Below are 16171 nucleotides of genomic sequence, written 5' to 3'. Positions count from 1 at the left end.
ATTTATGCCACCTGTGGATTAAGGAAAAGAGAAAGAAGCAAGAGAGAGGAACTTCTCTGCCTTAGGCTGAGCCTTAGCTGCTTTATTTGACCTCTTCACCAACACTTCTTAAATCCTGAGCCCCACATTCCTGCATTTTTGCAACATTCCCCCTCTACAACCACAGGATAACAGAATATGCTCATAAGAGAAAATACAGCTGTCAGTCAAGTTTGCACACTGAATACTTCTATGTTCAGTCTCACCTTGTGTCAGGCCAAGATAGGTGAGTTTTCAGTTCCTCTGCCTGGACAATGTGTAAGAAAACTGGCCCAGCAGCCACATGGCTCAGGTAGTTCCTCGGTGGTCACTTCAGATGGAGCATGGGATTAGCAACAACCCCTTAAGGGCTGGAGTTGTTTAGGAGCTCACTTTGACGGGCAAATTCTAAAGAAGGGAAGGTCAGGGATTTCAATTTTATTTAGGATTTATATTGAAATATAAATTGTTGAAATTATGTAGGATTTCAACTTTAAAAATGTTACCCTGATTTTTCCATTTAAATGAAGAGTAGCTTTTTCATTTTTTTTCATTTTTTTTTTTTTTAATTTTTTTTACTTGCTTTCCTTATGCGTGCATCCTTAAAAATAAAAGCAGAACTCCAATGGCTTCACCTTTGTGTAAAGTGTAATCCCATTTGTCTGCAGAACCATCAGGAAACAGTAATGTGATTTCACCAGCAAGTAGGTTCTGTTTACTGACAGCCTTTAACATTTAAAGAATATGGGTTTTGCTACTGCATTTTGTTTATTTTTCCTAATTCTTTTTATGTGTACATCTTCTTTTCCAAACTCAATTGAGTAATACTGTGTATATGCACTTGACATGCTGCAGAAATCATTTTAAAGCTTTGTCTGCATAGGATATGGACTTGCCGTCCTTGCAGAGGTCACAAACCACACCATTTGAAATGCTTGCACTTCACTGAATACAGAAGTGTCTGGTACTAAGTGATAAATTGTGCTGTGGTGGATTTGAATTAAAATGTCTTGTTTCTCATTGCAGGCATCTTTTTCACAAGTCCTGTGTAGACCCCTGGCTGCTAGACCATCGTACCTGCCCTATGTGTAAAATGAATATTTTAAAAGCTCTAGGGATCCCGGTAAGCATGTTGCAGAGGATCTGGTTGGGGCAGAAGGGAAACACCAGCCACTTGGTTGCATCCCCAGTCCTTTGCCTGTCTGTTCCCATTCTTCTCTTCCTGCCATATTATTGATTTGTTAATTAATTTCCTAAGGGTAATACAAGCTGAAATGTGTGACTCTACCTTTCTCCTGCATCCCACTTCTATTAGCAAGAAAGGATGTGTGTTGTGTGTTGGGGTTTGTGTGTCCCCAACATAAGCCGGCCCAGCTTATCGAGAAGGGATTGCTTACTGGTGTTTCAGATTTATACATTGTTTTGTACAGCTTTTGTTTGTGTTTTAAATCAGGGCTGGTTTGTGTTTTTTGGGTGTTTTTTTTTGTTGTTGTTGTTGTTGTTTGTTTGTTTTGTTTTGTTTTTTTAATTCCACACTCGATTCAAATATCGAAGCAGAAGGTCTACAGATAAAAATTTCCCTGATATACCAGGTGAGAACAGCTAATTGCTCATTTTAGGGAGCCAAATCTCTTTTCTGTCAGATTTGTCTTAAAGTCTATCTGTAGCAAGCTCTGTGCTACTAATTCCAATTAGGAAGATGTCTACCGGTAACTAAGCACGTGGCAGACCCCATGCTAAAAGAGAAATGGTTAAGCTCTTTGTACTTGATACAATTAGGTGTGGTTAGAACTTGTTAAAAATAAATCTTTTTAGGTTGCTTGTTTCTATCCAGATCGTGTATGTCCTGTCTGCTGTAGTTTCCTACCAGCACTTATCACCAGAGAACAGGGGCTTCTCCAGGAAGAAGTGAGTCACTTCTCACAGCACGTGAGGCGTGCCATGTGCTAGTGAAGTTCAGTACTGAAACCCTGGTCAGTACATGAACAGGTGCTATAAATGCCCGCCCCAGTTACAGATGGTGACATGCCAGCTCACATATGAGAGAGCTGTATAAAGTAAAATAGATTGCAGAATCACAGAATGGCTGAGGTTGGAAGGGACCTCTGGAGATCATCTAGTCTAGATGTTAAGGTCTTCCAGCAAGTTTAGTACCATCTATCAGTATTTACATCCAGAATATGGCTCTCAGACTTAACTGGCAGCTGCTGAAGGCTAAGCATGTATGCAAATCAAACAGGTTGTCTGAGGCTGGGTACATCAAGGGGAGGAAAAACATGCCTACAGACATTGTGCAGAAGTTTTGATTTGCAAGACTGGCTTTACTATACATCAACAGCTCTGTAGCAGCAGGTATAGAATCTAACTGCCATGATTAGGAGTTAAAGCATCATTCAGTTTCCTCAGCCTTCGTTTTAGCTCTCACAGCCCCGATGTTGTCTCTGTGCTGTGTGGCAGAAGGGGGATCCATTCTGCTTCCTCAGTGCGAACTTTCCACACGGAGATTCAGTGGAAATAGCTGTGCTGATCTTGTAATTAAGGATAGTGTTGTAACCCACATACACAACTGGGTCAAATTAAGATTTCAGAGTCAGCCTCAGCACTGGTCTGTCTTAACATCCAAGTGTTTGATTTTTAGTGTTAATGTTCCACTAGCCAAGTTTGTTCAAAGGATTTTATTTTATTAATTTCTGTAAAAATTTTCCTAGCATGTTCTAAGATGACAAACTGAAAACAGCCCGCTCCATCATTTGGAGAAAGCATACTGGCTGCCACGTGCATGAGGCATTGGTTAAAGTTAGGGAGGGAGAGGGAAGAGCTGCGTGTTAGCTTTACCCATTGAGGTGAATTACAGTAGGAATGGTTGTCCATGGGAACTGGGAACATATGGTAGCCTTCATGTCAAGGGTTTCCTCTGGATGACAGCAAAGGGAACAGGAGTCTGAGAGCATCAGGTAGCTTGGGGGTTTAAAATTCTTGTACTGCTATCAGTTCCTGCTCTGTTCTCTCTGCTTTCTCTTTTTAAAATCTGCTTTAACTTCCGCTGCTGCTTCTCCTACCTTGTCTCCTGTCCCTGCTGCTTCTCTGCATAGCCCCCTCCTGCCTGGTGTCACTGCCCATGCTTCTGCTCCCTGCTCATCTCACAGGACCTCTTCTCCACCTGCACCGACACTGAGCATCCTCACCCTTCTCCTTGCCCCATGGCAGCAGCTTAGGGCAGCTCGGGAGGGTGTTGGTCCTGTGCAGTGGTTTCTGGTGGCACAGCCAGCTTCCCGGCACCACACAAAGCCCTGTTCTCCTTGGAGACTGCAGTTGCCAGTCCCTAATAAGCCACCAGGCTCCATCAGCACACATGAACTGATTTTTTCAGAGGCTCATAATTTAGCCAGATGTCAGTGGGCTGTTGTGGGAAAACACATTTCCCGGGAAGAAGCTGTAAAGCTCTAGGGCTTCTCAGCAAGAGGTGGCAAACGCTTCTGTAGAGTGGATAAAGCAGAATGCCATTCCCTAACCACATTCTTGAGCCTTGCTGAGCCATCTTAGCTGAAATTTCCACACAGAGAAAAGAAGCCTTAGGCAGGCAGCAGTCTCTGATGGGAAGCTTGAGCACCAATTTGCCAAGGATCTTTGCAGATTTTACAATGGGAGGAATGAGGAAATCTTACCATCAGCAGGACTATTAGTTTTTCTACTGCCAGCTGAATGCTTGTCCTATAGTTCTCGTTAAAGAGCTGGCTTGTGCAACTGTAGATAGATTGTGCTTCATTTAGCAGAAAGACCTGGGATTTTCCAGGAAATGATTGGTTAAAAAAGAAATTTCTAAATATTTCAATTCACTTCACATCTAAACTCTCCATTTAATTTGTAACAACGACTTCAGATTATCTGCTCTAAAACCAGGATCTGCAGGCTGCAGTAAGGCACTAAACTGTCTGCACTGATTTTCACGGTAGCTGAGCACCCTAACATCCCAGCCTTTCACCGTGGCACTCTGCAGCTCCAGAGGATAATTAACTGAATATCTATCAGCAAACGTTTGGAGTAACCTTTTCCACCGTCTCTGTGCTGGTGAATCCAGCTCACAGACTTTACCTCTTTTGGCTGTAATATTTGAAGTGAATTATCAGTGCAAGTGACTTTCACTTTCAAAGACCTACATTGCTTTTGGGAAGATCATATCGCATAAAATAGTTTCCTTCTGCTTCTCCCTCTTTTCTGCAAATATCTGCTGGATAAGCAGACAGCTGCATTTTTGGCAGCAGATTGGATGACTTGAAGCTATTCACTAAGAGCCTTAGCCAAGCGCTCAGAAGTCAATACAAAGCCTTCCCTTGACTTTAGTGGAATTGTGCCCTCAAAGCACTTACATGCAGGGAATGAGTGAAACCAATATAATTAAACTTAGCAAATGTATCTGGGTCACCCTGACAGCAAAAAACTTAATGTAGTTTTTTCGATCAGTATTTTATATTGTTAGTTTTATAGTATGCTGCCTAATTTGCGATATTTTTCCAACTAAAATGATTCAGGAGTAAAGGGATTAATTATATCAAGTAACGTCATTTTAGCATCTTTTTTTATGTTTGGTTTGGCTTTCAATTATTTTTAAACATTTAAAAGTTAGCGATAAAGCCCCATTCTAGGAATAACTGGAATCAGAGCAAAGGACAGACAACTGATCCCCTGAAAAAAAATTCAAAATAATTTTTCTTAGAGTACAAAATAAAAAAGCAGGTCTTTTTTCTTTAAGATAGACTGCCCTCAAAGTCAAATGTAATTTTAAAATGAAATTCTGAAGGCATTTGTTATAATAGCTGAGGGTGAGGGAAAGAACGGTAGATCTAATGAATGATTTGGATCCAAGGCCTATAGATAAATAATTGGTGTTTTCACTCAGAAAAGTACAAGTTTGGTGGGTTTCATTAAAGTCACGTGTAGCTGGATGTGCCTTTATCCCGGTTGTGAGGAGCTCTCGCTGCCTGGGGATTAGGTTGGAGCCAGACAATGGCAATTGTAATTTTTATCCCAAACTTCAGCTTGTGGATACAAGTCATATGAGGATTGTGTAAAGTTCACGTCTTTTTCATTAGGAACATTTGTAAAAAAAATACTCAGGAGATGGCAGCAATCAGACAGGGAATATATGGGAAAAGAGAAAACACAGTAAGGTCCTACTTCTGCAAAAAATGCAAGCATATGGTAACCTCCAGAGTTCAAAGGGATTACCCTTGTGCTTAAAGCTAAGCCTCTGTTTATGTCTTTGCTGTATATTTTGCTTACTTTCTAGATGGCTGCTGTTGGAGACAGACAGGTTCTGAAAATTTTCAGAAATGCCTTAACAAGTGAGACACCTGAATGTAGTAAAAATCAGATCCACAGAGCAGGTTCATCACGTCTGACTTTAGCCATCCAGATGCTGGATTTCCAGCCTAGCAGCTTAAGCCCCTCTCTGTTTAGTGGTGAGCAGTAGGAAGGTAGAAAGGGCAATTCATAGCACTTACCATAGGGCGGGATGAATCACACAGCAAAATTATCTCAGACTATTGAAATTAGAGGAAGCCCAACTGACTGATCCAGATTAGCCTTCTGACTCCTGGACAATAATGATAAATGTGAACAACATACATTTATGTTTCCTAGCTTAACAATGTATCTACGTCATTGTAGCTCAACCTTGCAATGCCCCTTTGCCATTTTGGACCTGCCAAACAGTATCCTCGTTTCTGAATTATCCTTGCTTTTTGTTATGGTACATTAAAACTTCAAGTCCAGATCTTGAAATAGTTATGCAAAAAAGTTTTCTCCATGCCTTGGGGAGAACTAGACCCAGCTGTGCGGGATAATGGCACAAGAATCTGTTTCCTCTGAGAGCAAAAAGAACCTTTTACTCCTGTTTTACACCAGTGTTTATGGGGAGCTCCATAGAAGTCACTGCTCTGTGAAGGGGAGCATCAGACTTTTAAACAGGCCTAGAGAAATCAGGGGTAGAAATTAGTTGACTTCTTAATCACCCAGCTTGACTGTAGTTGTCTTGCTGGACAAACAGTCCTCCCTGCCCACTTGAATGCTCAGTGTTCTCCCCAGATAGGTGCTTTGACATTAAGGATGCAGTGTAAAAGGTGCCCACTAAAACACCCTCTCATTGCTTCCCCGTAAGCTCAATAGAAAGGCAGGCACCTGACTTGAAAAGCTTGGCTCGTTCTGTAGGGGTAGTCATGTTCACTATAAAACTGCAAGAAAGAAGAAATTACAGAGTACTTGTATCCATAATGTCTGAATCGCAAACCGAGAAGGAGTCTGATCTAAATAAAACTCTTCCATTTTCCAATATTGTTTGTTTGTTTCTTTTCTCATCATTTTATTTATGCAGGAAATACAGCATTAGCAAAGAAAAAGATCTTTTCATGTTAAAATACTGTCTTATCAACAGTTTTAGCTTCTATTTTCGCACCCCACACATAGATGCGCCCACAGGCAGTTCCGTGAATTCCTATTTCTGAAAGCTCTGATATCAGCTCAATAAAATGTATATTGAGATAAATGATAATCATCCCCCTCCAGCTACTGTCTGTGTTTACATTTGTAATCTGACTCAGCAATCTGCCTGTGTTGAGCAGATCATACCAATAAGTGAACTATTTTTTCAATTTACATGCTCCCAAAACCTTTAAGAAGTATAAATAAGGATATTTAGAGATTGTAAGTGACAGTCTAGCACTGCATATTTCCAATGCATGCTTTGGATCTCTCTTCCAACAGATTGCATTAATAGGTTTTAAGCAAGCAAACAGTGCGTGTTTATTCATCTTATGTTGCCATTTTCAGTACTTGTTCATAAGCAGTTCCATGGGAATCAAGAAAATGACAATAGGAGCAGTGGGTTTAAGAGAAAATGAAAAAGCTTAAAAAAGTAGGAGCAAGTAAATGAAGTGTTTTTATAAAATCAAAGCTCAATTTTCTTCTTTCTCTTCCCATTAGCCAAACGCGGATTGCATGGATGATATACCTCCGGACTTGGAAGCATCCATAGGAGGACCTCCAACCAACCAGATAACAGGAGCCAGCGATATAACAGTGAACGAGAGCTCTGTTGCTCTGGATCCCCCGGTGCGGACTGTGGGAGTGCTACAAGTCATCCAAGATGTAGACTCCTTTCCCCAGGCTGGGGAGAGTAACTTCACAACAAGCAGTAAGTTCCTCTTTCTGGCAGAATTTGCACTGACAGAAATTATTAGAAACCTGAATCACAAACCGATATTTAATGGGGGAAAATGGCCTTTGAGGCCTTTTTTACTGGAGCAGTGACCTTACCTTAAGCCAAGTGGAAATCTACAAGGTAAGTAGATGTAAATACCCTGTCATTCTGCTGCACTGCAAACACTCCCAGCCTGTGTCCGAATCTGTGTGTAGGATAACAAACTCTAGTTGGAGTGCCCCACATGGACAGAAGAACAAGCTATTTCATTCAGTACAAAGAAGTACAAAGTTATGGTCACCTTCAGGTATTGTTTACATGTCCTTTGGCCTGCCTTTCTTCACCGGGCTACATGACCATATGGAATTTATTACCTGCATATGATAAAATAAATAGTAAACTCAGCAATCACTTCCACTGCCTTTGGTCAAGAAAAAAAGAATGTTGAATTCTGTTCTTGCCTTTCTCTTTATCTTCTTACGCCAGCTGAAGCTTGTCTGATTATTTATTCATACTTGAATTTCTCATTTCATAAAGATTGATGGTCCTGTACTTGAAAACTTGAGTATGGTGACATAATGCTGCCGATTTGTACTAAAAAGGAGAAATTTGGAGGTTTTCAGTGTAGTTTTTGCTTGTTCAAGAGGTGCCATTTGAGCTAGTAACCCTCAAAATGTCTACATGGCTCTGTTTCTAATGTTTCTGATGTTCATTGTTGAAAATCTACTTCTGACAGTTTGAAAAGAATGGTTGTCAGTTGTTTTGAGTGAGGATTGTTTAAAATTCTCGCTTTTAGGTAAAATAGCAGATCAGTAGAAAATACATATCTGTTTGATACCGGTTGGTGCATTAGTATTGACAAGAATATTGTAGAAAATCATCAGATATACTTGAAGGGAGGTAGGAGAGTGTGATAAAATACAGGCTTGTATATGTAACCAACACAGCTCCTGGAAAAAAAACAATACTTTCAAGCATTTTTACGTACTACTCCGACTCTGGGTGTGACACCAAAAAAAATGTGATGTGTAAAAGATTGGAGAGACATGAGAGGGCTAGGCTGAAATGATCATATTTTCCTTCATGTTGCAGCCACTGTCATGGCAGTGAAAATAACTTCTGGAAATACCGGACTTGTGACCTTAGGCATAAGTGACCCAGGAGTGGATTTTTAAACTCGTCTTTTGTGGATTAGGTACTTGTTTCAGTTTGGGTCCTTTTATGGTCAAAATATTGGATCCAGCAAAGGGTGTGAGCAACAAGGTTATAGACCCAGCTGTGATCTGTGGCCAGCCTGTCAGCTGGTGGGATATGACTTTCTCAAGCCTCCTTGGGTGCTGGCAAGGGCTGTTCAAAACAAGATGTTATTTTGTTCCTTCCAGTAATTGTTTTTAAATACATTTGAGGCTGATTTAAACTGTGAGAGAAAGATTTTGCCACAATGCTACTAAAGGCTGAGATAGACTCTGGTCCCAATGTTCCTGAGGCCAGCAGCTCCCCTGGCAGATAACTACCCTTGTCCCACTGTTCTTTACGAGGTCCAGTACTGAGGTAGGGAAGAAAGGCCATGGTGTGTCCTTTACACCCGCAGCTGTATGTCCCAAATTGAGAAAAGCCAGCAGCCCGGTCTAAAGTCCAACGTTAGGGGCAGTTCATGCCTTTCATCCCAGGATCTTGGCATGTCAAGAAGCAGTTCTTTTGGTTTGTCGTCAGTGGTAACAATGGTGTTGAGGCAGCCAGGGAACACAAGGGCTCAGTAACTCTCCAGCCGTGCTCTCCCCCTCCAGGTTTGTTTTGAGAGTTTGCAAAAGTGTTAGTGTCCGTCCAAACACATTTGTTCTTCATTTTCCATGTTGCCAGCTAAGTAACTGGTTGAAAAAGTTGCTTTGAGCCAGAGGAGCACAACAGGGCTACAGATGCTTTATTTTGCCTTCGTGCCCTCCCTTTTTTCCTTGCCTTTGATGACACTGGGCAACAGTCCCTAACACCAGGCAATCCTGAGGGCTGACAGCAGAGTCCATGGATGAGAAACTTGCACCAAGGCCAGAGGGTCTGTCCCTACGCTCAGGTAATGAGGCAACAAACCACAGAGCTCCCAGAGCTCACTCACACATCATTGGTATGTTGTAGCCAGGAATCTTCGTCTGGATTTCTCATCTCACAGTGGAATACAGAACTTGAATATCAGTCAGTTGTAGGTGTGGAAGTTTACATGCTGTCATCACCACATCCAAAGTGGTGCAATTTGCAGTAGTTCCCAGCAACAGAGCCATTTGGTCTCTTTTTGTAGTGGAGCTCACAGTAAAGATGAGCTCCTTGGAATCAGCCCCCAGCTTCCAACCATCAGTTCTGGGAATTTGTACCTCTAGCTGGCATATGTGGCTTTGAGGCTGTTCAGGCACTCTGAAAAGTAGAGCTTAGCATCTCAGGCAGCCTGAACTCTAAGCCAGTGAAAGCGAGCATCCAGAACCACCATCTAGTTGTGGTATGAAACCAAATACTAACTAAATCAGAGGGCAGCTGTAGCCTAAATAGCTGGGTCATCGCTGTCATATAGTTGGGACCTAATAAGCATTGCGGCTGCATATTGTATTCAGGCTTTGTATTTCTTATTTCCAGAATCCTCATAGTTACACAAGTGCAGAGCTTGCTAAGCATGCCCTTTCTGTGAACTATCCTGCCTGGGAATTCATACGTGCTGATGCTGATTGCTCCTAGGAATTTTTGCTGAAGTTACTAGATTCTGGCCTCTTTACATAGCATTGGTGACAGAAACATACTCCAAGGCTGAATCTGTGCTAATTTTTTTTCCCTCGTTTCTGAATCTCTGTAGACTGCCTCCCATGCAGTCTTGACGTGGCAGCCTGTGCCCAGCACCACAAACACCCATCTTTGCATCCCTTCTTTTTCCTGGCAAAGTTCAGTGGTCCATGATATAAGGGACTTGCTGCCTCTTCCCACCCATTTCTGCAATACTTTTTGCTTAATTGCTGTTGCATCCTTTTGGTTTGTTGATTAATCATTCTGGTATTGTTTTCTTGGTTTGGTTTTAATTTCCCTTTCCAGCGAGCATTCAGAGCCAGAAGGGCTCCCACAGTGTGTCCGGAGGGAGGATATTTTCAGAATACTGTTCACATCGGGTGAAATTCTGTCTCCATTGAAATCTGGTGGCAAAGCTCCCACCTACTTCAGTGGGAACGGTTTTTCATTTCTGGAACTCAGACGGTGCTTTTCTTTTTATGTCTGTGAGTGTGCCCAGCAGATATTTCCTCTTCTCTCCCTCCCTTTTTCTCCCCGTGCTCCTGAACAGATGATGGCTTCCAAAGGACCCTTGGCAATGTGGTGTGCTGCAAACATCTGGATGGTCTTCACGTGGGGGGGGCCTGTCCCTAGGGTTCATTGCTAAACCAAGCTTCTCCTGTGTAATAGCACTGAGCACTAAAAAAATGGACAAGCAGTACCTCTCAGCTGGCTTCTACCGAGATCCAAGCCCTCATGGGCATGTCTACAGGCCAAAGGCTGTTCAGTACGTAGTCTTAGTGACTGCCTTGTGGTGGGATTTCATGCAGGATCCTGGGATAGCGTCTTAAAATGTGGTATTTCTGTAATCAGTTGCTGAAAATGGATGGATGGGAAAAATGAAAAACTGGAATTGGGGGGAAAAAAGGAGCATGAAAAAATGAGTGAAATACATAAGAGTTCATCTCAGCAGAGTTTCCTGCTTTGACCTATTAGAGCAGGTCCAGAGGAGGGCAACAAAAATTACCAGAGGGCTGGAACACCTCTCCTATGGAGAGAGGCTGAGAGAGTTATGGTTGTTTGGCCTAGAGAAAAGAAGACTGGGGAGAACTTCTTGCAGCCTTTCACTATATAAAGGGCACCTACAAGAAAGATGGAGAGAGACCCTTGGGTATGTAGTAACAGGACAAGGGATAATGGTTTTAAACTAAAAGAAGGTAGACATAGATGATGTATAAGGAAGAAGTTCTTTACTGTGAGGGTGAGGCCCTGGCACAGGCTGTGGATGCCCCATCCCTGCAGGTGTTCAAGGCCAGGCTGGGTGGGCTTTGAGCAACCTGGTCTGGTGGGAGGTGTCCCTGCCCATGGCAGGGGAGATAGAACTGGATGGTGTATAAGGTCCCTTCCAACTCAAACCATTTGATGATTCTATGAGTCTATTAATTTTCAACTTTCAAAATGGTACGAAAGAAGATAATATTTTTCCCCAGTAATGCATCATAGCAATTTGTGCTGCCCAATTTTTTAGTACTGAGTTATACAAAATGTCAATATGACATCTTTGAAAAATCCAGCACGGGTGGAATTTCCTGCTTTACAGACATCGTGAGTGTGAGCTAGACTAAGGCTTAACTTGGCTAAGGTCTGAACTTGAGAAGTTCTGAGCTGCACCAGCTTTGGCAGAGTGGAAGGTGGATTTGGGATTTGATACTTAGCAATATTATTTGGGTCAGGCTCAGCCGGGGTTGAATGATATGGTTTAAAAATGTAGTTCACTGGGAAAGTAGCGTCTAAATGCTTTAAAAGTTGTGTGATGCTTGCAAGAGAAAAAGTAGATTTTTTTTAATCTTTTATAGCATCTATGATCATTAATGTCCCTCAGTCCATGTAGTATTTTGTAATCTCTGCAGTAGATAATAGGCACTGACTGAGTCTTTGCTCTGTGTTGGTAAATACCCCTAGATTTTCAATTTAGACAAGCTTTTATCCTCTCTTCAGTGTGATGTCCTGTCATTACTGCATGAGGCCTCAGAAATCCCACCAGTACTATCTCTGTAGCTGGAGTAAAAGTCATAAATAATTCTACTGCAAAGATGGGCAGAGGTTTTAATATGAAAAACCACAAACTCTCCCCAAAGGTGTCTCATTACCTGCAAAGTCTGCTGAGTTTGGCAGGCTGTAGAACAGCATTGGCAGTCCAGGGAATATCAGCAGTTCCTTTTCTGCCTCCCATTTTGTTCCTTCCTTAAAACCCTGCCAACAAGTAGCTTGTCATGACTGTTAGGACACTTTCAAGTGTCTTCGATAGCTCTTCATTAAATCTATTAATATAGCTTCTCAAGTAATTATTTTGATCTGTGTATGTCTAAAATGTCTTTGTGAAGAATAATCAACCTTTGGAAGAGGATGAAAGTGCATGATAAGAGTCTGATCCACTGTTGTCTTGTCACCACTTGACTGTTCTTCTTTGCTATTAATAGGGGTTTTTTTAAGCAGAAGTAAAGGGGGAGGAAAAGGTGGGAAAAGTCCCTAGACAGTAGTTAATACGGAAAGTTATTAACACTTGCATTAGCACCTAACATGGTCCTGGAGACAGAATACTGGTGGGACCTAGTTAAAGACTGAGCAGATTGGGTCCCATGTGTCTGAGGTATGACATAAGTCCTGGTGGCTCTATTAAAAGCTTGTGCGGATGTTGCACTACATAGTTATCATGGACTGAAAATTCCAGTGAGCTGAGGTCCCACATTCATTTTGAGACTCGCACCAGTGCCAGCATAGCACTGGTGGTTTGGAAGGCCAGCAGTGGTTTGAAAGGGTCACTGGTTGAAACATAGCAGGCATTAAAAATGTTTCCTGCATTGTTACGTATACCTTAAAGGCTCCTGCTAGGCTGTGTGAGTGGATAGTTTTTTGGTTATAAAACTGCTCTTCTTTTCCATATGTTGAGACATGAAATTCAAAGTGTTTCTGTACAGCAAATAGCAGAAAGATGTTCAAAGTGCTGTGAAACAAGGACCAATTTAAAATCTTTTTTTTTCATTGTTGGTGTTTTTTGTTTGGTTTTCTGTTTCACATCTGCTATATGCATTGTCATTGGATATAGAGCAAGCAGGAAACTATGTTTTTTATCAAATGTGTCTTATTCCCCTTAAACACGCTGAGCTGTCCCTGTGGCGTTATCAGGGTGTACAGTAAGTACATGTGATAGTGACTCCATCTCAGCCTACAAGACTTGTGCTTCTCTCCTGCAGAAAGCCACGGGGCAGCGGTAGAGGAAGATGCTGGCCTAGACTTGGTTTCTGGAAGAGGGTGATGGTCTTTGCCTAGTGCTTTAGACATAATTGTGAGAAAAATCAGCATCCCATCGTGAGGTCTATGAAATTCTGGGGCAACAAGTTTTTAAATCATCGCAAAAACAGTTCTGTGGCAGCCATGCAGCCAAGGCTGGGGAGCCTAAGAAATAAATAACGTACTGCAGTAGTGAAGGCTCCCATTTATATGTCTCTGCATACCATTGCTGTGGCAGCTACCAGCTTGCCTCTCTCTGTCACAGATTACTTATTCCTGCCTCTGTGTTACCCTTCTGCTGTGCGGCTATGTTGCGAGCCCAATCCAGAAGCTAACCTTTTTTTCCTGGGTTATTTTCCATTTGGATCAGTTCCCTGACGCAGAAGTAGTTGTGCCAGTACAACGGGAGGAAAGAAATGTGGAGTACAAGAGAAGAGAGGTCCGAATAAGCCAGCTATAATAATGCTATTGCCAAAAACAAGCTCAGCATCTCAGAAGTACAGCTAGACCCTACACAGCTGTCTGTTTTGCCCAGAAATCAGAATAAACAAATAGGCAAAGTAAACAAGAAGTTTCAAATTTCATTTGAATAATCACACCAGAGTGTACAAGCATCTTGTTAATAGTCTCTGAATATGAAAGACATAAGGGATTTATTATCTATTATGATGAAACTCAATTAGTAAGGAAAAGTGCCATTGTAAAAATTGTGATGGCACACAAATATGTCCCTAGAAATACCATTTCCAATTGTTCTGCTCGTGCATTATATATGTACAGGGGAAAAGGGGATCTGAGGGCTGGGATCAGGGTGAGGTAGCTTACGTCTTTATTTATACTTTACTGTCTCAGGCAGGCATCTAGATAAAGCATTGAACAACAACGTGTTTAAAGAAAAATCGACAAACAATGTAGAGTCAAATACAAATCTGAACTGCAGAGAGATGACTTAATACTAGTTGTTCTCTTTGATTTATTCTTGGAGAATGAAAGCCTTGCCTTGCAAGAGATGTTCGGCATTTTACTTGCAAGCTGCTTGATTATTTGGGATTCAATCTCACATCTCTAATGTCTGTGGAGTTTTTGTTCTCATCAGTTTTTACACAAAAGCCTCCACTGAAGTCATCAGGAAGAGCTTTTTAAGTTACAATGTGCTACAGAGATTCTCAATCTTTTTTCTGATCAATTCAGGAACAAAGACAAATGGGAGACACAAGGGACCAGCTGGGATCAGCACCTGAAAGTAAGAATTAAGAAGTCAGACCAAGCAGCAGCCGTGTAGCTGGGCAGGCAGAGAAAAGGCAAGCTTCCAGGGTCAGTCCTGCTGGTTGCTGCCGTTGTTTCAGGCAGATAAGCAAAGCAAAATTAATGTTTGAGTGTACTGCACAGACCCCAGAAGCCCCTGTCAGGGTCTACTGTAGCAGTCATTATATATACAGATAGTAAAGGATGGAGCCACTTCTGAAAAATTCATGGGTAATAGCACATACAGAAAGCAAACAAATCTAATAAATTTAGCGGGGAAAGAATGACAGTGAAAAGCCAGCTGTGCCTATGGGAGGGTGAAAGCGTGAGGCTGAAATACTGGAGTTGCTCGTAGAAAGTAGTGCCGTATTTGCCGCAGTCATCTTTGATGCTGCTTGCATCGCTTCATAATGGAGCATACATTAGCTTCAGCACTCTCATAGTGTCACGACAAGTTTGAAGGTGACTCAAATGAAGAAGTAAGCCAGGCAAAAGCTCTACTGTTGTGCTATTTCTAGGCATTGTTTTTTTGTTTGTTTTTTTTTTCTCCTTATTCATCTAGGCTAGTCAGTGAACATGGAAGAAAATCATTTTGCACCTGGACACCATCTGGTTTCTCACAAGCATTTAAGGGATCACAAGCGTGCTTACACATGCATTTCATGTGTTGTAACCAGCAGGTATGAGTTGCCTTTAGAAACAGAGTAAGTGAAAGAGCTGTGTGTGTGCCTGTGTGGTTTTGTTTGACAGATAAATAATCTTTCAGGAGATATCTGGCCTGCAAGAAACATCCAAAAGTGATGTTCTTTAAGTTTTCTCCAGATTCTTGTAGGGACAGCAAAAAAGAAAAGATAGTCATATTTGCTCATGGAAGGAGACCAGTCATGTCCTAGCGTGGTTTTGAGACAGCTCGTTCTTTTGTTACTTACCTCCAATTCCAGCTGAATTCAGGGTGCTTCAGAGATGCTTGAGGGTGGTGACCCCAGCAACCAGTCAGTTCACCTAGGTGAGAGAGTTCTCACTAAATCTTTAGGAACTTGACTCATCTTCTTGTGCCGGGCATGGGCAATTTTGACCGAAGATAGCTCCTGAAGCTGGTGCTTTGAAACTGATAGGCCAGGTGGAGAAACTGGCTTATGGGTGTTCTTGGAGAACATGAATGACCAGAAGAAATGTAGGTAACAGGCGAAGCCCAACATCCAAAAGGAAATATCCCAGCTACTGACCTGAGTATTAGGAATGGATTTTCTCCTGCCTCAGAGTCTGGGGAGATGAGGGAGGTGGGTAGGCCTTCACATTCTCAGGTGCTGAAAATAGGACCCACACACTTGTTTTTTAGCCCAACTAGATGCCATTTTTGCCACTCCACTGACCAGGTCAATATCCTGAGGAATATACTCAGGCTGTACTCAGCATAGTGCACAGGGGCATCAGAGCTGCATTAATGAATATCTGGGCTTCCAGAGTACCCACAGAATATATGATGGAATATCCACTCAACTCGGTATGTTATTGTGACTGTCTTTTGCAAGTGCAGACCTGTGACTGTTCTTTTCACTGTAATTCATATCAAACATATCTATCTGAGGCACTCAGAGAGCAGACAAGAACATACACTCTGTTTTGACAATAATTAGAGCCTATGTTAATACAGATATTAACGTGCAAAACAACTTATCTGCA

The 16171-nt window shown here is 41.9% G+C and overlaps 1 protein-coding gene across 2 annotated transcripts in view; it reads left to right on the top strand.

Annotated features, from left to right (window-relative positions):
* The window catches only part of RNF150 (ring finger protein 150), a 143268-nt gene that overhangs the window by 102937 nt on the left and 24160 nt on the right, over nt 1-16171 (top strand). For both annotated transcript variants that reach the window (XM_084516864.1, XM_084516863.1), the window contains 2 exons: nt 1045-1141; nt 6997-7207. In XM_084516864.1, the coding sequence (XP_084372990.1) occupies nt 1045-1141; nt 6997-7207 (308 nt within the window). The remainder of the gene's footprint in view (nt 1-1044; nt 1142-6996; nt 7208-16171) is intronic.

This window comes from Aythya ferina (assembly GCF_964211825.1).
Source record: "Aythya ferina genome assembly, chromosome: 4".
NCBI classification, from domain to species: Eukaryota; Metazoa; Chordata; class Aves; order Anseriformes; family Anatidae; genus Aythya; species Aythya ferina.
Note: the sequence above shows the minus strand (reverse complement) of the source record. Positions and strands in the feature narration are given on the sequence as shown.